This window comes from Sturnira hondurensis, unplaced genomic scaffold, assembly GCF_014824575.4.
Source record: "Sturnira hondurensis isolate 20B ecotype Veracruz unplaced genomic scaffold, ASM1482457v3 Scaffold0022677, whole genome shotgun sequence".
Classification (NCBI taxonomy): Eukaryota; Metazoa; Chordata; class Mammalia; order Chiroptera; family Phyllostomidae; genus Sturnira; species Sturnira hondurensis.
In genome coordinates, this window is record NW_028095308.1 from 1 (window position 1) to 24146 (window position 24146).

The 24146-nt window shown below is 50.1% G+C and overlaps 2 gene segments (V, D, J or C); both read right to left on the reverse strand.

Annotated features, from left to right (window-relative positions):
* Positions 1–3884: 3884 nt before the first annotated feature.
* On the reverse strand, positions 3885–22296 carry LOC118979940 (immunoglobulin lambda variable 1-40-like; the record flags this gene model as incomplete). The annotated part of the segment is given in 2 exon segments: positions 3885–4216; positions 22213–22296. Coding segments are annotated over 2 exon segments (390 nt in total), but the record flags the coding sequence as incomplete, so codon positions are not given.
* On the reverse strand, positions 10342–10873 carry LOC118979946 (probable non-functional immunoglobulin lambda variable 11-55). The segment is given in 2 exon segments: positions 10342–10691; positions 10767–10873. Coding segments are annotated over 2 exon segments (396 nt in total).
* Positions 22297–24146: the final 1850 nt, after the last annotated feature.

Consider the following 24146-nt stretch of genomic DNA (forward strand, 5'->3'; position numbering starts at 1 on the left):
TCTTCATACTCAGAGAGAGGCAGACCCATTTATGCAAATGTTCCCCCGCCCCGCCTCCTCAGCTACTTGATTCCTCCCTGAGCCCAAACACCTGCCTTGGCCTGAGGACTGCAGGGGTGGGATTTTGTGAGACCTGTGCTTCAAGGCAGTCACATCCCTCAACTAGCTAGTCCCAGCTAGAATCACCCCAGTTCCTTCAGAAACAACACCTGAGTGCCCTCTAGTGCCCAGGCCCAGATTCGCCATTGTGTCTGATGACCAGAACCTCTCAGTCACAGCCTCAGACCTCCACTTTCTGTCCACTGAAAACTGCCTTAGGGCCAGGCTAACTGTTCACTCTGTGGCCTCCCCATCATTCCAGGGCACATCAGTCATGTCCTCATAGACCTAAGGGTGAGCCTTTCCTCACCTCCCTAGGCTGTCTGTGATCAGGGGAGACGTGGTGTCTCTAACATAAACCCTTAGAGCAGCTCAAGTCCAGAGGAGTGACCGGCCCAGGCAGGCATGTCTCCTTCTGTGCAGGCGTGTCTCCTTCTGGGCAAGACACGGGTTCCTTCCTCTCTGGTTGTTTGAGGCTTCTTTCGCTGTGGGTCCCCAGCAGAACTGAGGAGAAAGGGCCCCTTCTCTCTAGGGATGGGGTGGTTATGAGGAGAAAACCCTCCTGCTTACCCCTAGTGTGCAGTGCTGTGTGAATCTTTGTCATTATTCCACCTGCAGGAGACCCTCAGTCCCCACACACTCTGAGCAGCGACCCCTCCTAGGAGTCAGTTCTCAATCTCACTGTCATAACTTGGGCAGGACCTTGCCCTATGGCTTTGTTTGTGACATGTCTCTATAAGTAAAAAGGGCAAACATGCAGAAAGTTCAAGGAAAAAATTTAATTGCTATGATAAGATTTTATTTAAAACTTATTAATTAGTCACCACTTTCCCATATTAAAATGCATGTATGTAATAATACATAAATGTTGCCTCAATAAGATTGAGTTAAAATATAATCATCATAAATATTTCCAGCTACTGTGGTGACACATGATGGAGAAGCGTGGGGAATGCACTGCCTTCTCTTCTTGGCTGAAACAGTGTTATAATGTATTTCTACAACGCTTTCACTTTATGGCTATGAGCTGTGTATTGTGGTTGGACCTGCAGATTAAAAAGCTCCAGCTGGTGCCCAGAAAATCCCCTTGAAGGGCTTCCTTTCTCTCTGTGAATTTCAGACCGTTCCCAGTAACAGACAAAGCCACACCGACAGCGCTTCTGGGACAGAGCAGTGCTGGTTTCAGACTTGTCTCTGGGGTGGGCACAGCTTCAGTCCCTGACACTTGTGTCCAGAATTTTCACAATAAACCAACTGCCCAGGCTGGTGTTGCTCAGTGGATTGAGCATGGGATTGAGAACCAAAGAGTCACTGGTTAGATTCCCAGTCAGGGCACACGCCTGGGTTGCAGGCCAGGTCCCCGGTGGGGGGCGCTCAAGAGGCAACCATGCATTGATACTTCTTTCCTTTCCTTCCGAAATCTCTAGAAATAAATAAAAAAAATCTTAAAAAGGAAATTGTTTACTGAGCATCCTAATGACAGCCACCCAAAGCCAAATGGTCCCACAAGTTTCTGACAATGATCCCTTGTCTGAGTCATGAAAACGTACAAGGACATAAGGAAGACTATCCTGTAAGTCACAGGCATTTTTGAGAAAGAAGGGTTGAGAAAGAAGGTGTCCCAAGTGGTTACTGAGTGAGGGACAGCCCAGCCCTGAGAGCACCGAGAGGTCATATCTCACGTCCTCACACACTGTGAGCACCCTGTGAACAGCCCTGAGGCTTCTGTCCCACAGTAAATGCAACCATCAGCCTGGTTCGCTGCCTGCAGCCCAGAGACAGTGGGGAGGGCTGAGCTGCTGACCAGGTCAGAGACCCCCCCCAGGATGCTGAGCATCAGACTCATCCCAGGAGAGCAGGGGTCCTGGGCACTTCCTGGATGACCTGGTAACAGGACCCAGTGACACCCCTCTCTCTGGTGATTTCTGCTGAGAGAGATTCTGTCTCCTGGGGATTCTGACCCTGAGGATCCCAGGTCTGCACAGCTGAGCCCTGACATCTGGAGGGACAGAGAACCTGAGACCAGCAGAGTCCAGGATAATGTACACACAGGGAGAGGGGAGAGCTGAGTGTGTGTGTGAGAGTGTGTTCGTGTGTGTGATGGGCACTGACCTGTGGATCAGACACTATCTTCATGCAAACAGTGTTATAATGGTTTCCCGGAGTGACAGAAGGAGACAGAGAGGTATGTGTCCAATGCACCCTCAGGGAGCTATTTCCTCAGAGATCAAGCATGAGGACAAGTATGGCATGCCGTCATTTTTTTTCTGTCCCCTGAGGTTGGGTGACAGAGCAAACCCATTCCTCAGCCATTCTCTGAGACCTCCGAGGTCCTGGAGCCTGCAACTGAGGAAGACCAGTCTCCTTGGTAAAATGAAGGCAAGAAGGAGGAATTGGTGCAGATTAGCTCCCATAACAACTGTGTTGAATCACAAGTCCACGTCTTGTGGGGTGAGTGAAATCTGACAGTGTTCTTTCTGCAGGGACAGACCCAGGCAGTGGGGACTTCAGGTCTCAGGAAGTACAGGACAGGGGTGAGCACACAGCCCCTTCCCTCTGCCCTGATGTCACAGCCAGGCCCACAGTGGCATGTGGCTTCAAATGTCTCCCTGGGGTGGCTGAGAAGAGATTGTTGACTTTTATCTTGTCAAAGAGCTGGCACGTGGCACTTCAGCAACTTGAGACAAATGTTCGTGTGGTGGGTTAGTCCCGTTGGTTTGAGGAAACCAGTGTTCTTGGGAGGAAGTGAAGTGTGGCATGTACTGAAATGGGATATTCAATCCCCACCTTGTTCATGATGTGAGACTGACCTTGTGCAGAACCTTAGCGTGTCTTATGGAGGAATGATAATTGCATCCAGAGCTTATTTCTGTAAATACTCAAACTTGGGGTGAAAAATTCATTTTTTGGTATAAACAATAATTGTGTTGTCATAGTAAAGACATTGAGTGCAGTAGGGAGTGAAAAAGAAGTTTAAGTTATAAATGGGAAAAATGTTAAAGGAAAATTTTATGCCGGTCTCATTTTTGTTAAGTTTCCTCCCTAGAAATAGATGCCAGGAGAATGGAAAGTACAAAAGAAACTGTTCCTTTTTGTGGAAAACCCAAAGAGACAGAGGTGAGACAGAGTTAAGATCTTAAGAGCTAGAGGAAGAAATTGGGCGGGGGGAGGAGGTGATGGAAGAGGACACAGAAGGACAGGTGTGGGGGCAGAATTTAAAGGATGAGGACAGGTCTTCTAGACAAGTTCACAGAGGTGACTCTCAGGCCCCAGTTAATGGCCAAATGAACACAGGAAGCAGCTGGCCCATCAGAGGAGCAGGGTTGGCCCAGGGAGGCCCCATTTTAAGAGGGACAGCAGGTTCTTATCTCACTTCCCCATGGCCCTGCAGCTCTGTGAAAGAGATATAGATGCCAGGAGAATGGAAAGTACATTATTCTACTATCCTGTAGAATAATTCCATTGATGGTAAAGAAATAATTCATGTTTACATAGTCAATTCTTCTTCTTCTAACACCCAGCTTACAAGAGATGACCCTACTCACTCTACAGTTCTGCCTCTTCCAAAATGTGAAAAATTTGAGTCACACTGGGAATTAAAATCCCTTTTCAAAAACAGGCGACTTGTTGAAGATCCCGTAATTTGGTAAAGTGCTGGTGTGACTTTGAGGATAAAAAGGAAAGAAGTGTCCTTCAATGCCAGACAGGGTCCCTGGGGGAACCTGGGCCCAGGACAGCAGGAGGGAAGGAGCAGAAGTCACAGGGCACAGGGGTTCTTGTCTCACTTCCCCACAGGCCTGAAGCACTGTGGGAGCATCGAGGTTGTTATCATAGGACTGGCAGTAATAATCAGCCTCGTCCTCAGCCTGCACCCCAGTGATGGTCAGGGTGGCTGAGCTGCCAGACTGGGAGCCAGAGAATTGGTCAGGGACCCCAGTGAAGCGATCTTCACTATCATAGATGAGGAGTGTGGGGGACTTTCCTGGAAGCTGTTGGTACCAGTTCACATAGTAACTCCCGATGTTGGAGCTGCTTCCAGTGCAGGAGATGGTGACCCTCTGTCCTGGGTTCCCAGACATGGAGGCCGGCTGAGTCAGCACAGACTGGGCCCAGGATCCTAGAAGAGGGAGACACACAGAGATCATGATCAGAAGTCCAGACACAGGAGTAGAAAGCCATCTTCAGAGCACACTTGCCCTGCTCCCTTATCCAGTCACCTGTGCAGTGAACAAGGAAGGAGAGGAGAAGAGGGGACCAGGCCATCGTGGGGACCATCCCAGAGCCCTGCCTTCTGTGGCCCCACAGCTGAAGCAGACCTTCCCCCAAACCTCTCCCTTCCCCTCTTTAAACTGTGAAAGAGGGAGGGCCCACTCATGCAAATGAGACACCCCACCACCACAGCTATATTATTCCCCCCTGGGCCCAGACAAGGTGCCCCTCCCTGAGGAGGCCATTGTTTGCTGGGTGGGGTTGTGTGAGGCCCATGGGTGGGGGAAGTCACAGCTGGTAGCCCAGGACAGGGGGCACTAGGCAGAGCCAGGAGGTTGCTAACAGCTCAAAACACCCCTGGTCCCTCAAAACAACACCCAAGCGCCCTCTAGTGTTCAGGATCAGGTACAGCATTGTGTGATATGCTGCCCAAAACCCATCAGAGTCAACCTCTGCATCCCAGGGCTCTCTGTCCACTGAACCCTGCATTAGGTCCAGGCCAGGAGTCCCCTCTAGTTGCCGCCCTATCACCTCAGGTCATTTTGTGCTCTACTGAGCATTCTCTGGTTACGTCTGTCTTCAGCTCCCTTGTGACCATTCAGTGGTCAGGACTGTGGGGGTGTCTCTCACACAAACTCTTAGACCAGTATCAAGTCCAGAGCAGTGACCAGCCCCAGGCAGGCATGTCCCCTTCTGTGAAGGACATGGGTTGCTTCTTCCCTGGGTGATAGAGGTCTCCTTCTCTGTGGGCCCCTCGAGGAACTGAGGAGGAAAGGCCCCTTCTCTCTAGGGAAGGGGGGGTTGTGGGGGAAGCCCACCTGCTCACTCCTAGTGTGCAACGCTGTGTGAATCTTTGTCTGTCATTATCCCACCTTCAGAAGACCCTCATTCTGCACACACTGTGAGCAGTGATCCCTCCTGGGAGTCTGTCTTCAAGTTCACAGTCAAAAGTTGGCACTGCATGACTTTGTTTTCTTGCTTGAAAGGTTTACCAACTTTACATGCACATTGCACATGAACTGCATCATGCTGCATGTGAATGACACTCAATAGTTCAGAAATACTCCTCGCCACCAGGAGCGTGCCCACAAGCATGAATGGGCAAGTCTGTGTTTCAGAATCACCCCTGTATTTTGTTAATAACAACAGCATCTGGTCACAAACCGCAGCCCAGTCCAGGCCTTTCTGCTCCTCTCACCTTCTCTAATGGGTCCTGAAGGAGGAAAAGCAGCATCATAGTCTTGTTTGCCCTGTGACACAGACTTGACCATCTCTGTGATGGAGATGGGCAGTGTGACTTAGGTCCTCGTCCCAGACCCAAGCAGTCCCTGCCAAACCCCGGTGGGCGGAAGTGCACTGGACGGCCACGTGAGCAGCCTCCTGATGCTCACCAGCACTTTCCACCCGAGCCTCGCCTGTAGGGCTGTGACCAGGCTGGGGTGTCATCAGAACATTCCAGTGTGAAGATGGGACTGAACCGAAGTCCAGGGATCATGGAAGGGCCTCCGAACTTTGGGTCCCAAGGGACAAGTGACTGTAGGGAAGGCTCCTGGGTGTAGTGTCAGACACAGGGTGAGGTGGGTCTATGGGCCTGGATGGGGTTCCAATGGAAGACTTGCATCTCATTCTCCTCTTGGGCTGGTGCCTTGGCTTAGCGTGGAATCCATGCAAATCTCAAAGCCATCATCACCCTTGTTCCTTCCTGTTCCATCCCCCTACAGGAGCCCAGAGGTGTCATGAGAATGAGCTACCAAGTCTGGAGACAAAGGAATAGTTAGGAATCTTGAGGGTTCAGGACACCAATGTGACTCTTTGGGGGTCCAGTGTGGGAGCCATTGGGGCCTGGACCCAGTGTAACTTGACTCAGTGGCTCCTTCCAGGGCACAGGGAGCTGACATTTCAACCATGGGGCGGGGTGGGGGGCAGTCAACTGGGGCAGTGCAGACCACCCACAGGGCCCTGGAAGGGATCCCCTGGCACATGTGAGGAGGAGCCCAGGCCTGAGAAGGCACAGTGACCCTGCCTGCTGTCAGTCAGTGGAGTGTGCGACACACCAATGCCGTAATAGCAAGGAACCTGTACTGTCCCCACTGCTGACACCACCCAAGGGCCCTCTCACGGGGAAGAGTTTAAATCAGTAATAACGTGAAAAGGAAAAGTGCTCCTATAACCTTCCTGCTCAGTGCTGACAGTTCACTGTGTTTGTGTGGAAGAAGGTATTTCACAGGACGTTCAAATTTTCTATTTCAGTGACTGTTGAATAATGTATTTATTTTTCTACAGACATTGTCAACATTTTTTTTAAAATATTGGGACCAGAATAACATATGTCATGAATTACTTTTTAAATTATACACTATTCTTACTGACTGTAGACTGAAAATTGTTAAATTATTACCAAATAAACTATCAATTCAGTCTCTAGACTCCTATTTACAGATGGTAGTTTCCATCACTTTAAACTTAAATTGACTCCTTGCCTCCAAATATTTTCCTTTTCATATGTCACAGTGGCTGTGTCCACAGCCAGCGTGAGAGCCCTGGATTCCAGGGCAACAAAGCTGCCCTGTGAGCTTCAGGACCAACACCCCCGGATGGAAGGCGCATGGTCGTCAGTACCACAAGGAGGTGCTCTTCATTTCCCCACGTCCACACCTCCTTCGACAGAACCAGCAAGTTAATTCAAGTAGTAGCTACTTAAACGTTTATGGGAAATGTCACATGTGCTTTTACTACTTAAGGCTGCTGTAATTTTAAAATAAACAGTCAAAAAAAGTTCCCTTTGAAACAAATATACTCCTTTCACCCCACGATGAATCTCCACTTGTGTGTGTCTTTGGTTTATGACAAACCTTCACAGTCACTCACTTCTCATATTCTATTCCCAACATCTGTGGTGGAGCCTTTTTCATTCACTTTGAGAAATATGCAAGAAGCAGACAGGCCTCACGAAGGGCCTCCAGTGACATCATGGTGAGGACAATGAGCTCCATTTGTCACACGAACGGTCACAGATCTCCTCTGCTCTGTGTGACGAGCCCACACACTGACATCCCGGCTCAGCTGGAGGATGAGGGCGCACACAGCCGTGAGGTCGAGAGTCTACAGGTACCAAGGCCCTGCCCTCCCCCCAGCTGAGCTGATCCCCGAGACTCACAGCAGCCACCCCCGCCTTCCTGGGCCTGCAGGGACCCCATCCTCACAGGGAGCCCAGAGTCTGAGGGCAGGTGCTGATGGGGAGCAGTGTGTGCAGAGCAGAGGGTCAGGCCCAGGATGCCAGGGGGGCGGGGACGGCTCGTGGCCTCAGGAGGACAGACAGAGCCCAGACACAGGGGCTGGTGCTGATGGGAAAGGTCCTCACATCTGTGGGCTCCTGACAGAGACGATATGAGACTGTTGGATCCCTTGTGTCAGACTTTGGCAGGTTCCTCCCTCCTGAGCTGAGGACGTTGGCATCAGCTCCCACTGACCCCTCCACTGCTTCTCCAGGAGGAACCTGTGTCCCCGGATAAAGTATCTGCCTGGCAGAGTGAACAGATGGGAAAGTGAAATCAGAAAGCATTCAATTCTCCTCAAAGAACTGAATTCTTTCAATTCTTTCAAGATTCTCCTCATCTCTTCCCCAGAGATGCTGGGAAAATCTTCAGATCCTCAGAGAGTGGTCAGAGATGGAACAACCGAGTCACTTCTGATGTGAAGTTAGAGGAAGAGATGTGACCAATGATGGTGGGACCACAGAGGGAGGGGGAGAGTCGCATCTTCAGTCCTCACAGCTGGAACACACTGATGGGAACATTTTTTATCGGCTCCTATACATCAGTCTCTTCCTGGGAGTGGATGTAAAACACGAGTGGGAAGCATTCCTTGGAAAACCTGAAGCCACAGTTTCCATCGCAAAAGGCTCTGAGACAGATGTCCCAGGTCACCCACTCCAGGGCTGCTGCTGTCCCCTAGCCACACTGAGGATCCACCTCTGTGGTGCTGCTGCTTCAGCAATAGGTGACCTTGTTCCTGAGACCAGGCTCCACATGGTGGATGCACAAGCCAGCACAGCCCACAGGCAGGAACCTGGAAGACATAAATAAAGAGGGACTGAGATGTGGGGTCCCTGCTCCTTTGTCCCCAGCTTCACTCCCCTGAGAACCAACATTCCCAGAGGTTGTGGTGGTTTCCATGGGCTCAGATCGTTGATGAGATTTTAGGAACTGTATGTGTCAGAATCACTGAGTTCACTCCTTGCTGCTGCCTCTGCCAAGACAGTCGCCCTTGACTGTCTGTCCTGGGTCCCGGGCCCTGAAGGAGGCTGGATGAGCAGGGAGAGATGCAGGGGCCTGTGTGCACAGGGCCGGGACCACACTGCTCAGGGGACAGACTGGGGCAGGAAGCCCAAGGGAGCGTGAGCATCAGGGAGCTTCACCTGCATCAGGTGTGATCGGTGAGGGGAAGGGAAGTCCAGGATGTGAGGAGACAACCTGAGCCCGGACCTCGCCCCTGGAACTAGCTTCACAGCCACAGCCCCCTCCGCAGTCCATGTACTGGGAGACCTTGCAGTTAGTTTTTCCTTCCATTTGGGAGAAACTGTTGTCTTAGGCACACTGAGAATTTTGAACCACAAACCAGGATATTTACTTCAGTTTAAATTTCTTGCCATGTTTTCTAACTTTCACTATAACTTTCTCACACATTTACCCTTAAATATTTCACATGTACGCTGTTACGAATAAGTACTGACAAGGAACAAGTGGGTTCTGGATCCGGCTCCAAGGAAAGCCAGATTGGTGAGACAGGAACTGGTGTAAAAGACCGAGGTTTGTTTAGGTGCCCTGTGAACTCCCCAGTATCCTGTGAGGGCCCCCATCAGGCTTTATTGGGGACATTTATAGCAGTGGGCTCAGCAAATCCACAGCCCTTCCACAGTCTCCTGAGCCTCATGAGAAGCAGATGTGGTCACAGCCAGGGGCAGCTGGATGGATTTGGGGTCCTGCTCCTGGAGAAGCACCATGCCCCACCCCCAAGAGGCTGTGTCTGTGATAATGACGTGGGTGAGAGGTGGTGGAAGGAGACGGGACAGAGGGGAGTCAGCAGCAGCTCAGGGAGACTCAGGGCTGGGACTCAAACCTGTGTCCATGCACCTGGGGACTCGAGAGAGTGAGATCCCTGGGGGGAGGCCCAGATGGCATCATGGCCAGCTCAGGTCAGGCCATACTGAGAGGGACATTTGAGCCACCTACAGACAGTTGTTTTATACAAGTAGGATCCAAAGCCACATAAATAGCCAAACCTGTCCTAGGGGCTGGAAAGACCAACAGTGATGTCCTCCTGAGGGGTGATTTCCAGGAGCCCCTCAACTGCTCACCTGTGCAGAGAGAAAGACTCCAGGACAGGGCATGATTGTCCCTAGACAGGAAGAGTTGGCTTCCTGAGCCAATGCTGTGTGACATAACGTCCCCACACATCTCTGATTCTCACTCAAATGTTTTATCAGGTGCATCTTCTCCAGCTGATTGTCCCCAGACTGCATGTGTCCAGCCTCACAGACATCTGGGCATGACCCTTCTCACAGTGGGATGAAGAGAAAGGTTGAGATTATCGATGGTGCCTTAGTGATGGAGGAACCCCTTTTTAAATCCTCACCCGAGTGTGTTTATTGATTTACGAGACAGAGGGAGGGGGGTAGACAGGGAGAGAAAGAGAGAGAGATACTAATGTGAAGAAGAAATAATTGATTTATTATCTCTCATGTGATCAAACCTGCAACCTAGTATGTGCCCTGACCAGAATCGGACCTGCAAGGGTTACACAGTCCTGAGACCTAATTTAGGCCTTTGTAGACAGGAGCAGGCTGAAAGATATTAACAATGGAAAAATAAAATTTTTAACTATGGACAATAAGAAAATAGTTGTGCAGCCATGGGTATTAGGAATACAGTTACCCACTAAAAAGTGACAACAAAGGCCACCTGAGTTTGACTTCATCCCAGGCAGATAAGCAGTGACACCCACAGGCAGAAAGAGCACAGGGAGGTTTCTGTCTCACTTCCCCGTGACTCTGGAGCACCGTGCATCACTGCTGCTACCCCGTGTAGCACAGTAATAGTCGGCCTCGTCTTCAGGCTGCAGCCCCGAGATGACCAAATGTGCAGCATTGGCTGAGGTGTCTTTGGATCCAGAGACACGACTGGGGACCCCAGGTCCCAGCTGCTTGTCTGAGTCTGAGTAGTAGTACAGGAAAAACCGGGGAGCACTCCCTGGCTTCTGCTGGTACCAGTACATGTTTCTAGTAATACTGAGGTCTCTGCTAAGGGTGCAGGTGAGTCTGGCTGTTGCTCCAGGAGATGCAGACACAGAGGGCGGCTGAGTCAGCACAGACTGGGAGAGGGAACCTGCAGACACAGACACATGGGAGTGAACAGAAAGTCAGGATGCAGGCGCTGTGGGTCTCTGGGGCCCATCCCTACCTGTGCAGTGACAGAGCAGCACGAGGAGCACGGGGGCCCAGGCCATGGTGAGCAGGCTGCTCCTCAGTCCACACAGCTGGGGCTGGGCTGCCCAGGCCTCTCTTATCCCCTCCCAGCTGGCTCCATGGAGGAGGGGCTGCTCATGCAAATGTGTCCCCAACCCCTGCATTTTTCCCAGGTTCACCCTCAAGGTCTGGAGCTCTTGCTGGGGGAGGCCAGCCTGACACACTAGTTTCTCCCTGGGTAAGGCTGGGAAGGAAGTAGTCATGGAGGACAGGGAGGGCCACATGCAGGGAGCTACTCCAGGTCCAGAGAGGACAGGCCCTGCCCTGTCCTCAGAGGAATCAAAGGGCTCAGCCCTGAAGACTCCTGTCCCTGGGGGGTTGCCTAGCCAGAGCTCTTCTTTTGTGAAGATGGTCTCCTGGCGCCCTCTGCTGGTCTCCAAGCAAACAGCTCTTCTTTCAAGCTGATCCACTGTCTAGTCTTCACATGTCTCTTCAGCTCCTGTGTTTCCAAAACATTAGTCATTAGTACAGGGGAGAAGAGTCATTCTTACAGGGGACAATGCACGCGCAGCCCTGGTTTGACTGGGGAATTCCATCAGGAACTTGGGCACACATGACTTCTGAGGAGAGCCTGAGGACTGCTAGGGAGTGAGGTCACGGGAGAGGAACAGAGAGCAGGGTGGATATGGGACAGGACCAGGCCAAAGCTCAGATCACTGCAGCGAGAAGACCCAGGGTCCCTGCTACAGAGGAGGGTGGAGGTGACTACAGAGGTACACCCCCAATTCTCGGTCCTCTGCCCACTTTGTAGCTTCAACTGTCAGGAAGAGGCTGGGGTGGTTGTGAGCTCTGAGTCTGTCCCTTGAGAGGAAGCACCTGCTGTCTCCTCTAGCTGCCAGTAAGGATGCATGGGTCAGGGCCCATCAATTAGAATCACTGCAGTTTGTTTCAGACCTTGCACCTCTGAGAAAATCCACAGTGCTCCCTGGTGACCTTCATAGAGAATGTTAATGGTAGAAATTCAGCAGAACACAGGCCTAGTAGAACAGGGATGGGTTTTCTTCAAGTCCTTATCTCCTTTCCTCCCATCCTGTTAACCCATGTTCCTGAGGACCAATTCAATGCTGATGAGGACCCCCAGTGTCAGATGTCATCAAGAGGGAAACTTTATTCACTACCAAGAGCGATAGAGCATGGATAGGGAAACAGCCCTGTGGAGCTGCCCAACTGTGATGCAGCAGAGCTGTGGAAACAAGGAGTGCAGAAGAGCTCTGGGACCAGGAGTCTCTGGGCCAGGCCAATCTGGCTAGTTAGCTCTTCTCGGTTCCTCTATGTTGCCCGCTTTGTGCCACCCTGGTTTAGTCCATTCTTCACTAGTCAGCTTCACTTTGCTCTGGGGAGACCACTTTGGTGTTTCAGCTCAGCCATGCAGACGGTCTTCATTCTTCAGTGGCAAGTCCACTCTCTGAGCCACAAGAAGTTCGGCTTCTCTGGACAGGAGCTTCAGATCCACAGTCCCTGATTGGTCCATTCTCATGCAGATAGGGTGCCAAAACCTTGCAGTTTTCTTGGTCCAAAAGGCACTTCCCTGATTAGTCAGAATAAAGCTGGTGTGATTGGGTGTGGAAAGCCTCAATGCTATTGTCTGACTAGAATTCCAGGAAACCTTCCTAATGGCTGGCTCAGATGAGAGAAACACAGGGGAGGCAGTTCAGTGAGAGGTAGTTTGTATAGAGGTCGCTGCACAGAAAGGCTGCACATTTCTCTGTGTTCACAGCCAATCCAGGAATCCTACTGTGCAATAAACATTAAAGAAAGCAAGCATTCAGACAACTATATTTTATACATTCCTAACACAGTGCATGTAATGCTTTTCTTTCTTATATTTATTTTGTAATGATTCAACCTGTGATTTTCCTAATCACATATTTAGGGGGATGAGATAAATAAGGTAAATCATGGTATCACACGATTCCCCCCTCACAGCCCAGTGCTAGAAGCTGAAGGGAAGTCATGCAGTGATATGTCTGTGGCTTGTGAGAAGGGCAATTCTTACTCACACACAAGTCTCTGTCTCTGTGGGTCTAGTCTGGGAATTGTATTTCCAGACAGCCCAAAGGTAAGGTGTCCACTTCAGTGGGGATTTGAGTACCAAATCAATAAGAGAAAACATGTTACTGCCCTTTAAACAGAAGAGTCTTCCAGGGAGTAGAGGGATCTGAGACTCACTGATGGTTAATATATTTGGGGGTTCATGTCCTCTTCAGCACCACCCTAGAAAGGAAGGGAGAGAGAAAACTCAGTCTTAACAGAGTCACATGGGGAGAAGGACTCACTCGGGGAGGTGGGAGGAGGCACATGGCGATGAGGCACTGGATAGAAACCAGGGCCATGGAGCCAATACCCACAATGTGCAGACCATTTCCACCCTCTCTCCTTTCTTCGGCCCCTAATGGTTCTGCCCTTCTAAATTATGAGGGGGTTTTGGGTGCACTTCCCCATGGATTTACATCACTGTGTAATCATCAGCATTTCTATCCATATACACTGCACAGTGATAGTCGGCCTCACCGTCAGGCGGGGCCCTCGTGATGGTGAGGGAGATTTTGTTCTCAGAGATGGTTCCAGAGAAGCGCTCAGGGAACCTGGAGGTCGGGCCTCTGGAGCTGTAGATGAGCATGCGGGGAGCCTTGCCTGGGGTCTACTAGAATCATCTAGGGTTGTTAAACTGAGACAGATGCCCAGAACTAAGGCCACAGGTGAGTGTGACCATCCCTCCTGGAGACACAGATAGTGACAGCTCCTTGGTTACCACAGTCTGAGATACACACCAAAAACCAATAGCAGGTAGACAGTTATTGTTAAGGAACAGAAGGGTCACTGTTAGATGGCGCTTGTTTTTGCTCAGAGTCCCCCACAACAGTGTCTCTTTCTTTGACCTGGAGTGTAAGTGAGAAGCCGGAGCAGGAGCACTGTCCAGGCCATGGTGGGTGACTCACAGGACACGGCCTCCTCAGGCTTCTGAGGTGGAAGGAGGTGTCCTTGGGGCTTTTTCTTGCCTCCCAGACCCATTAGGAGGAGAATGTGCTTCATGCAAACCGGCTTCCCCTTTCCTGTCCTGCCCCAGTGTCACCCTAATGTCCCCTGAGGGTCATCTTGAAAGAGGAAATGCTGGCACCTCACACAGACCAATAACCAAGCAGTGACTGAGACCCCCTGTGTTCTGGACAACTGACGACTTCCTCCCACTCAGCTTCTTCATGACTCTAGTGACCTTATTCCTGAGAGTCTTACCTGCAGTGGCTGAGGCTGAATGATGAGATGCGTGTGTTTACCTTTAGGCCCCAGTGATCCAGTTCATTTCAAATCTAACCCTGATTCTGAGAACATCTTCTTCCTTCCTCAGTGAGAACATCTTCCTTTCTCAGTGAGAACTCTTTCTCTCTTCCTTGGAAAGGCTTAGCAGTTAATCCTGTCTCCTGAGTGAGTCCCCGGGACCATCACAATGCTGGTCTCTGGGATGTAGAAGAAGTTTCTACCTCTGACTATATCTTGTAACCTGTCTCCAGTATCTGCAGGGGACCAGTCCTTGGGCTGGGCACTCACAGGGCTGCATCACCAGCCTGGGGAGGGCAGACCACCTCTTCCCTGGGACGCCATGACTCTAGGGGGTCTCTTCAGTGTAACTGTGGGTTTTGAGGAGCAAAGGTCAAAGTGACACCATGGAATTATGAGACATCAGCAACATCACATCTAACAGAATAAGAGAACACTTGTCTCGTGATCAGAAATATAAACACCCAAGACTCTGTTGGAACAAGTTGGGGTTAACATCATAGAACATTTTAAGACTCACTTTCTCCACCTTCTGCTACAGAGCAGAAGGAATGAGGAGAGTGGACAAGGTGGGTTGTGATGGAAGAAAAATGAGCAGGAAGGTGAAGTGTCTCAGGTGACAGGTCCTGGCTGGTGTGGCTCAGCTGGTTGGAACGTCGTCCTGTGCTGGGAAGGCTGTGGGTTCCATTCCCCGTCCGGGTGCCGACAGGAGGCAACCTATCCATGTTTCTCTTTCCCATGGACGTTCCTCTCTCTTCCCTCCTCTTTCTCAAAGCCCTGAACAATGTGTTTGGGTGAAGATAACAACGTAGTTAAAATGTCTCAACTACTCGGAAATGAGGAATTACACAACTGGTGTTTAGCATACTTGAAATGAAAATATGGTTTGGTCTTCATTTTGGAATTGTTACTAAGTTTTGAGTTGAATTAAACGTGTATGATGTTTTTTCTTTCTCTTTATAAATTATGAGAGCCCCAACTCTGTTAACATTAACTGTTCACACTGAAATATATTACAATTATTGAAGTATACCTCTCATAGTATAGAAAAATAAGTAATATTATATCTACAAAATATTGACATGAAGAGTATTAAGACAAAAGTAAAAAAATGACAAAGCTGAAAACACAAACCTTATCAGTTTTCCTAAGTCATTAGAATATATTGAAAAGAACATATAAAATAATAAGAAGAAAACAACTGATATGATAACAGAAGAAAGGCTAATGAAAGTATAACACATTTCATCATGAGTCATTGGAAGCCATATTAGCAGTAAGGATCTCTGAGATTTGTCATCCATACAGATGTCTTCAGGCATTTTCCAGACACCACAGGTCAGTTAGTGTGTCCATGAGGAAAACCAATGGGGAATGGGGAGCACCTCGATTCCTGTGGAGTGAGGAGGGGTGGTTAGACTGGGTGGGAGACACACCAGGGAGCCCCTCACATGCAAGAGGGAGACAGAGCAGCTCCCCCTATGGGTCCTGGGGGAGCTCTTCTCTCTGAAAGAACACGCTGGCCTCTTCACAGCTGCTCTCCCCCAAGTTCTAGGTCCAACATCCCCCAGAGATTGCACACATACCCTCGTCTCAGTCCCAATCTGACCAGGGAGACAAATGGGGTTTTGTTGATATAATATAGATTTTTCTTACTCATGNGTTAGTGTGTCCATGAGGAAAACCAATGGGGAATGGGGAGCACCTCGATTCCTGTGGAGTGAGGAGGGGTGGTTAGACTGGGTGGGAGACACACCAGGGAGCCCCTCACATGCAAGAGGGAGACAGAGCAGCTCCCCCTATGGGTCCTGGGGGAGCTCTTCTCTCTGAAAGAACGTGCTGGCCTCTTCACAGCTGCTCTCCCCGAAGTTCTAGGTCCAACATCCCCCAGAGATTGCACACATACCCTCGTCTCAGTCCCAATCTGACCAGGGAAACAGAGGGGGTTTTGTTGATATAATATAGATTTTTCTTACTCATGTGCTGAATCGCTTGTGCAAGTATCAGCTATGATCATAAATGACATTGGCTTCTAATTGTCAAATCTCATTCTGCTCCTGTCAGGTTGGCATTTTCTGATTAGTAAAATAAAAAAATATGTCGAGGAGTCCTGCCCTCTCTATCATTATATGATTTTTATTAAACAAAGTCCTAGACACTGTGGATGGCAAAGCCAACAGCATCTGCCTAAGGGCCCTGGAAGGACAGTTAGAAGGTAGCAGAAAGTTGAATGACAATCACCTGTGCCCAGACCGGAGCAGCATATGTCCCCTTCTCCTAATAATATTCTCTTGTCCCCTAAAGTGAAGGCTTGGTCCATTGACTGAAATGCTAAAGAGAGGAGTCTGGGCCGTGATGGAGTCACTCTAGAGCCTTGGACTGACAGTGTCTGCCCAGGTGTCTTCAAGTAGTTGGGTAGCCTCAGTGGTTCTGTTTGCATTGGGTAGCAGTAAGGAAGGGGACATTCATTGAGCACCAACAGTAGACACGGGTGAGGACCTGAGGCTTCCTGGTTTCACAGTGTTCATGAAAGCAGAAGCCAAAACCTCAGCTGGTGTAGACAGAATCAGGGGTACAGCCCTGATGAGACAGGATGCAGAGTGGACAGCAGGATTCACCTCACTTCTCTGTGGACCTATCACCCTTTGGTGGCAGTGCATTGTCCTGAGCTATGTGACAGTGAGCACCCATCTCCTCAACAGGTTGCATCCCAGAGCTGGTCCAGGAGGCCCTGTGCACACAACAGAAGGCAGAGAAGAGGGCCAAACCTCTTAGGATCGATCACACTCTCTTAGCTCACAATGTAGGGACTCTGTCTGGGACACCTGGACACCATTTTCATCATCACTCCCAACGCATTGGTTGCNATGCAGAGTGGACAGCAGGATTCACCTCACTTCTCTGTGGACCTATCACCCTTTGGTGGCAGTGCATTGTCCTGAGCTATGTGACAGTGAGCACCCATCTCCTCAACAGGTTGCATCCCAGAGCTGGTCCAGGAGGCCCTGTGCACACACCAGAAGGCAGAGAAGAGGGCCAAACCTCTTAGGATCGATCACACTCTCTTAGCTCACAATGTAGGGACTCTGTCTGGGACCCCTGGACACCATTTTTATCATCACTCCCAACGCATTGGTTGCTCTTTGTGCAGGAAAAGGAAGCCTCACATTTGTGCTCATCATAAATGAAATGGGCAAATACTGGGAAGTTCTTGCACCTGATACCCCATATCCCAGTCTGTACCCTGGATCTGGGAAAGCTCCAGTGGGGTGTGAGAGGAGAGGGGAGCCCAGTCAGTGCCCATGGGCTCAGAGAACCTGCTCAGGGATCCCTCTCTCAGGAGTCCCCCTGCTCCTGAGTGGTATCAGCCATAGGAACATTTATCCATGAACCCAGGTCACCCACTTTCCCTTGGGTGGGCTCAGCATTTTTACAGCAATTATGGGTCATCCCCCTACTGACTCAAGTCCCATAAAGAAGGGTTTGGCCCAGGCCTCAAAGTTTCCTTTCCCAAACCCTCCTCTGCCTGATGTCACAACTGAAGGCCCAGGAACCATCCACGGGTCCAGGCCAGCTGTGTCCTCTGTCCTCACACAGCATCTCACAGCTTAGTGCCTGGTCCCTGGGACATGGTGTGCCCTGGGGACTCTGAGCAGATGGAACTAAAAGGGACCGGTGGGTCCCTGCTCAGACCCCTGGCCTGGCAGAGTCGGTTCTGTGGAGCCTGTCACCTGCCGGGNACCCTTTGGTGGCAGTGCATTGTCCTGAGCTATGTGACAGTGAGCACCCATCTCCTCAACAGGTTGCATCCCAGAGCTGGTCCAGGAGGCCCTGTGCACACAACAGAAGGCAGAGAAGAGGGCCAAACCTCTTAGGATCGATCACACTCTCTTAGCTCACAATGTAGGGACTCTGTCTGGGACACCTGGACACCATTTTCATCATCACTCCCAACGCATTGGTTGCTCTTTGTGCAGGAAAAGGAAGCCTCACATTTGTGCTTATCAAGAGCTTTAAAGTGTAAATGAAATGGGCAAACACTGGGAAGTTCTTGCACCTGATACCCCATATCCCAGTCTGTACCCTGGATCTGGGAAAGCTCCAGTGGTGTGTGAGAGGAGAGGGGAGCCCAGTCAGTGCCAGTGGGCTCAGGGAACCTGCTCAGGGATCCCACTGGCAGGAGTCCCCCTGCTCTTGAGTGGTGTCAGCCATAGGGGCATTTATCCATGAGCCAGGTCATCACTTTCCCTTGGGCGGGCTCAGCATTTTTACAGCAATTATGGGTCATCCCCCCACTGACTCAAGTCCCATAAAGAAGGGTTTGGCCCAGGCCTAGAATTTTCCTTTCCCAAACCCTCCTCTGCCTGATGTCACAACTGAAGGCCCAGGCCCCCAACAAGGGGTCCAGGCCAGCTGTGTTCTCTGTCCTCACACAGCATCTCACAGCTTAGTGCCTCATCCCTGAGACATGGTGTGCCCTGGGGACTCTGAGCAGATGGAACTAAAAGGGACCGGTGGGTCCCTGCTCAGAGCCCTGGCCTGGCAGAGTTGGTTCTGTGGAGCCTGTCACCTTCCGGGGTGTCCCTGGATCATAACAAAGACTTAAGGGAGAAAAGACTTCATTGTCTCATTTCAAGAGGATGAGGGCAGCTCCGCAAGCCCCTGTTCCCACAGTGAACACCAGGCAGCTCTGCAGTGTCACCGTGACCACTGTGTGTTCAGTTTGGCCTCCGTGTCCCTGAGACTCTAGACTTGGGATGGAAAACTGGGAGTAGACCCATGATAAACCAGGAGGTCCCCCGAGTATAGTTTACATACACAGAAATTATTTGGAAATGGTCAATGTCTTGAAGGAAAACTCTGTTAGGCCTAGGTTTCTGTCCCACTTTCCGATCTGTGTGAGTCACTGTAAGAAGCACCACTGTACCAGATCGCACAGTAATAGTCGGCCTCATCCTCAGGCTGCAGCCCAGAGATGAGCAGGATCCCTGCATTGGCCGAGGTGTCTTTGGATCCAGAGAAGCGGCTGGGGATCCCAGGACCCTGGCCCTTATCTGAGTCTGATTTATATCTCATCAGATACTGGGGAGGCTCCCTGGCTTCTGCTGGTACCAGTATATCCTATAGCTGCCAACACTGATGTCCCTGCTGAGGGTGCAGGTGAGTCTGGCTAAGGCTCCAGGAGATGCAGAGAGGGCAGCTGAGGCGGCCCCATCTGAAAGAGGGAACCTGCAGACACACAGACACTCATAGGTGATGAGACAGACACCGGGGTAAAGTTTATCAAGATTCTGAGCAAGAGAAAGTAATATTGGGGGATTTCCACTTGCCCCACGTCCATCCATACCTTTGTAGTAAGAGACGAGTAGGAGGAGGAGAGGAGTCCAGGCCATGGTGCACACAGCCTCTGAGCTCACAGTGGAACTGGGCTGCCCAGGCCTCCTTTTCTCCTCACTCTCTGCCAGGGGAGGGGCTGTCCATGCAAACGTGTGTCCATCCAGGTGCTATCCAGCATCTCCCTGAGCCCTGGTGCTGGAGCTCAGCTCACAACCCAGAATGAGAGCCTGAAGGGTTTGCTTTACCCATTCAGTGAGCCCTGCAGTGGAAGCACTTGCTGAGAGAACACAAGTTCCCAACTTGGGGACCATATAAAACCGGAGAGGTCACAGCTGCTAAGTCCCCATCTGTGAGCACAGGGCCCAACCCTCAGGCTCAGGCTCCTGTTAGTGAGTGGTCCTTCCTGAGCAACTGAATAGGCTCAACAGGGCAGCTGCACAGCACCCCCTGATGGTCAAAAGGCACACATGTCTCCCTGGACCAAAACCTTGAGAGCAGAGCTGGTTTCTGCAGCTCAGCAGGTCACTGACTCTGTTCACACATCCAAGGTCTGGTTCCCAGATGCTGTGACACTGATACACTGTACTGGTTATGTAGCATTTCACTCCCAGGAATCCACAACTGTGGGAGATGCAGACTTGTACCCAAGTGACAAATTAATTTGGTTTCAACCCCCGTGATGATATTGCAAAAGTAAATGTACAGTGACCTTGATGTCCAGTGTCAAAGATGAGGGGACCACTCATCAGATTAGAAGGCTCATAAGGGCTGCTCAGAGAACTGGCCAGGAGCACACGCAGGAGCTTGTGCACAGGAGGACTGTTCAGCAAACATCTCAAGTCACGTGATGCAGGTACAGTTTTCATAGGTCTGATGTGACTAAGTGATGTGCAACAATAATGGCTTTTGAAGGCTCCACACTTACCAGCGGAGAGTGTAACATGCTATCCATTTCAGAGGTCGCCTTTTGATCTAAGTTTCTGGTGTTCTGTCTAAGTGTGTCATGTATTTCTTGTTAGGGTTCTGCGTTAGGTAACCTAACATCTGTTTATATCTTAAACAAATTTCTACCTACCTGTGTTCTCTTACTGATTTTCTCATTTCAGTAGCAAAATAAAGTGGGATTGAAGTTTTCTTTTTTAATTTGAACTATGGTGTTTTTCAGTTCTTAAATTTCCATTTGGTTTGTTGTCATGACTTTATTTCAATTCTGAGTTTTTCTCTTTACCCCTTTGAAATGAGCAGGCTTGTGACTGCTCATCAAATGGTTGTTGGGATTGTTTTCAAAAACACCAGTCACAACATTTCCTCATCTTAGTCAGGTCAGTGTTAGTATGAATAGATTCTATTTCCCATTGAAGTTTTCATTTTTTTTAAACATGACGATTTACTTGCCCTGCAATCAGGTATTTGGTAGATTAGACTGGGAGGAGCTTAGCAGAGAGAGAGTGAGGCTTGGAGTTCAGTTCTGACTGGCACACCACCCACCCACACTGGGCAGGGGCTTCCCCACAGCTGACTCTTTCCTCTAAAGAGGTGACCTCCTCTGCATGAGGTCTTCCTCCTGCTCTCCCTACCATTTAGATAATTATGTTGGTGGGACCATGTAGGTGCATGAGCACTCAGAGTGATGTGTCCTCCACTCAGAGAATGGACAAGCCGAGGGAATGAAGACCCCAGCACACCTACTATTTTAGGGTGACCGGCTTCTCTCTCTCTCCTCTCACTTTTCTTCCCACATGTTGTCCCAGTACCACAAATTCTTCAATTGTCCCATCATCGCCTGAGATAGGGCCTGGGTTCACTTACAACAAATCACAGGGGACGTCTGCAGGAAGAGACCAGAATCATTCAGTAGTGAGATCTGCGTTCTTGTTGCTCTCCCCGCTGACAGCATCCACGTGAGACAGTCATGGCACTTCCCTCCCAGGACACAGCCAGGTCACCACAGCACGGACTAGTGACTCTTATGCAATAGAGTGAGCTGATATGCCCTGTGCCTTATTCAGAGGAGGTGTCAGGCTTTCACAGGAATAGAATATGCACTTGTGGACTCAGTAAGAGTGGCGTGTGACTGGGTAAAAAATAACTATGTGTACACACACACATATAACCACAGGGATTTAGTAGATTAAGGCTCTAAAGACATAATTGTGTTAACATTTGGTACGTGAGTGGAATATGAGTCTGATGCACAGTAGGGTCTGGAGAAGGTATGTTGAGTGAATACAGAGCCATTGTGGACAGTGAAGGAGACTCGGACAGGGCCCCAGGGGCGTCAGCGTCATCATACTGCACACTCTCCCTGGAACATCAGTGCTTCATTGACAGCCGTGTTGCTACCATGATGGTTCAATGGTGATAATCAGCTGCATCCTTGGGTTGCAGGCTGGTGATGGTCAGGGTGCCAACACTGCCACACCTGGATCCAAAAAATCAGTCAGGGATCCCAGAGGGTCTACTGCTAGTGTCATAGATGACAGCTTTAGGGTTTTGACACACCATGGTGTGACATGCTTGGAACAGTTGGTACCATTGCACACCATTATCATGCCCAAAGTTGGAGTTGGTTCCAGTGCAGGAGATGGTGACCCTCTGTCTTGGGTTCCCAGACACTGACGGTGGATGAGTCAGGACAGACTGGGCCCAGGACCCTGGAAGAAGGAGTAACACAGAGATGAAGATTCTGGGTATAGACACAGGAGCAGGAAGAAGACCCCCCAATAGTCCTCCCCAGGGCTCCTCCCCTATCCCCTTTATCCAATCACCTGTGTAGTGAGCAAGGAGGGTGAGCAGGAGAGGGGACCAGACCACGGTGGAGTCCATCCCTGAGACCTACCTTCTGTGGCCCCACAGCTGAATTTTTCCGAACCTCGTCCTTCCCCTCTTCATACTCTGAGAGAGGGAGGGCCCACTCATGCAAATGAAATCCCTCAATTTCTGATCCCTCCTGGAGCCCTCCCTCAGGCACCTGTGCCTGGGGACTTCAGAGTGGGGATTGGGAGTGAGACTGTTTGAGGCCCAGGGTGTGGCCACATCACAGCTATGTGCCCTGAGCAGAGGCCTCCAGGCAGTGCCAAGTCACAGGTCCCAGCTCTCATTACCCCAGACCTTCAGGAACAGTCCCTCAGCGCCCCCGGGTGCCGAGACCTAGACACACCATGGTGTGACATGCTGGCTGAGGCCCATCACAGACAGACCCTGCCTCCCCACAGCCCTGTTCCCTGACCTGCTCTTTTAGGGACAGTCTCAGTGTCCCCTGTGGGGGGTCCCCGTCACTCCAGGACACTTTCATGTCCTACTCAGACTTCTCAAGGTGAGTTGGTCCACGTGTCCCTCTGCTGGTCCATGGTCAACACTGCACTGCTTTCACTCACATCATCTTCTTTGGAGCAGTGTCAGGCCCAGAGCTCTGACTGTCCCACAGTGGCATGAGCCCTATTTTAAGGCAGATTTATTTTTTACTCTGATTACTTCCTTGTTAGTAATTAATCTGTATTCCTTCAAGGCCCCCCAAATATACATTCTTTCAATGTCCTTACTGTTTTAAAGCAGACAATATTTTTATGCATATAATTTTGACCAAGCTCTACCTATGACCTTGTGTGGGGGAGCTTTGCCTGCAAAGCCCTCCCCTCCACTGTGGATAAGAATAAGTCTACCAAGAAATGATCTGCTTGGGGAGAAAAGGTGGCCAATCTCTCAGAAAAGAAGGACCAGGAGGCTATTCCTCAATGGTTTTATTGGGTTTATTTGCGCAGAAATACTGGGCATCTATGTAAAGCTCCTCAATCATTGTCAGGCAGTAATGATCAAACAATAGATAACATTCAAAGAACTATGAGAGATTATTTTGAGTCAGGGTCAGACAGCTACAGGGCCATAATACTTTGGGGAAACTCACTGGACCCTTATCATTTAAATTGAGGGTATTAGTAAAGTAGGTTTCATGGGACTTTATCCATCCTTTCTTATGCCTGATGTCCCCAGGGAACCCTCCCTTTCTAGCACACGGCCACACCAACCTCTGGCATTGCTTCAGGCTTAAGTCTGGCAGGGAAATTAAGGCAGCCAAGAGATTAGGAGACTTCTGCAGACAGAATGAGGACTCAGGCTATGTCAAAGCCAAGGAGAAAGGGTCCATCATCCTACTTCTTTTATAGCTCCCCAAGTCCTTCCATGAGGACCCCTTCTTGACCATTCCTGTCTTAGGTCTTCCCTCCTTTGAGGAATCTTACCTGTCATTGGCTAGCCAGTCATCCTTCTGCGGCCAAGTAGGATGAAGCAATAGGGGCAGAGGTGGTGCCCCTGCCAGGGAGATAAGCTTTCTCTACTTAATGGTCCCAAGGAGATAATTCATGACTGTACCCTCATGTCTATGCTGGGAATCCCTGATACTGTGATTCTGATGCACAGTGTATAGTTACAGTACAGTCCCTCACTCCACAATGAAGACCCTGCCTATGGCTCATTCCCGACTGCTGAGATACACATGCCTCTCAGATTCCAATGAAGCTGTCGTTCTCTATGCTCTGCACGCAGTATGTCCCCAGTCCCCACATTTTCCTGCACCACTCCCAGTGGCTACAGGCGGGTTCCCATCTGCACTCTCCAGGACTGTGCAGGTACCCCATCTGCTGTGGGATATTACTCATCCCCACTTTATTGTATTCTTTGCGTAATTACCATTTATATCTCACAT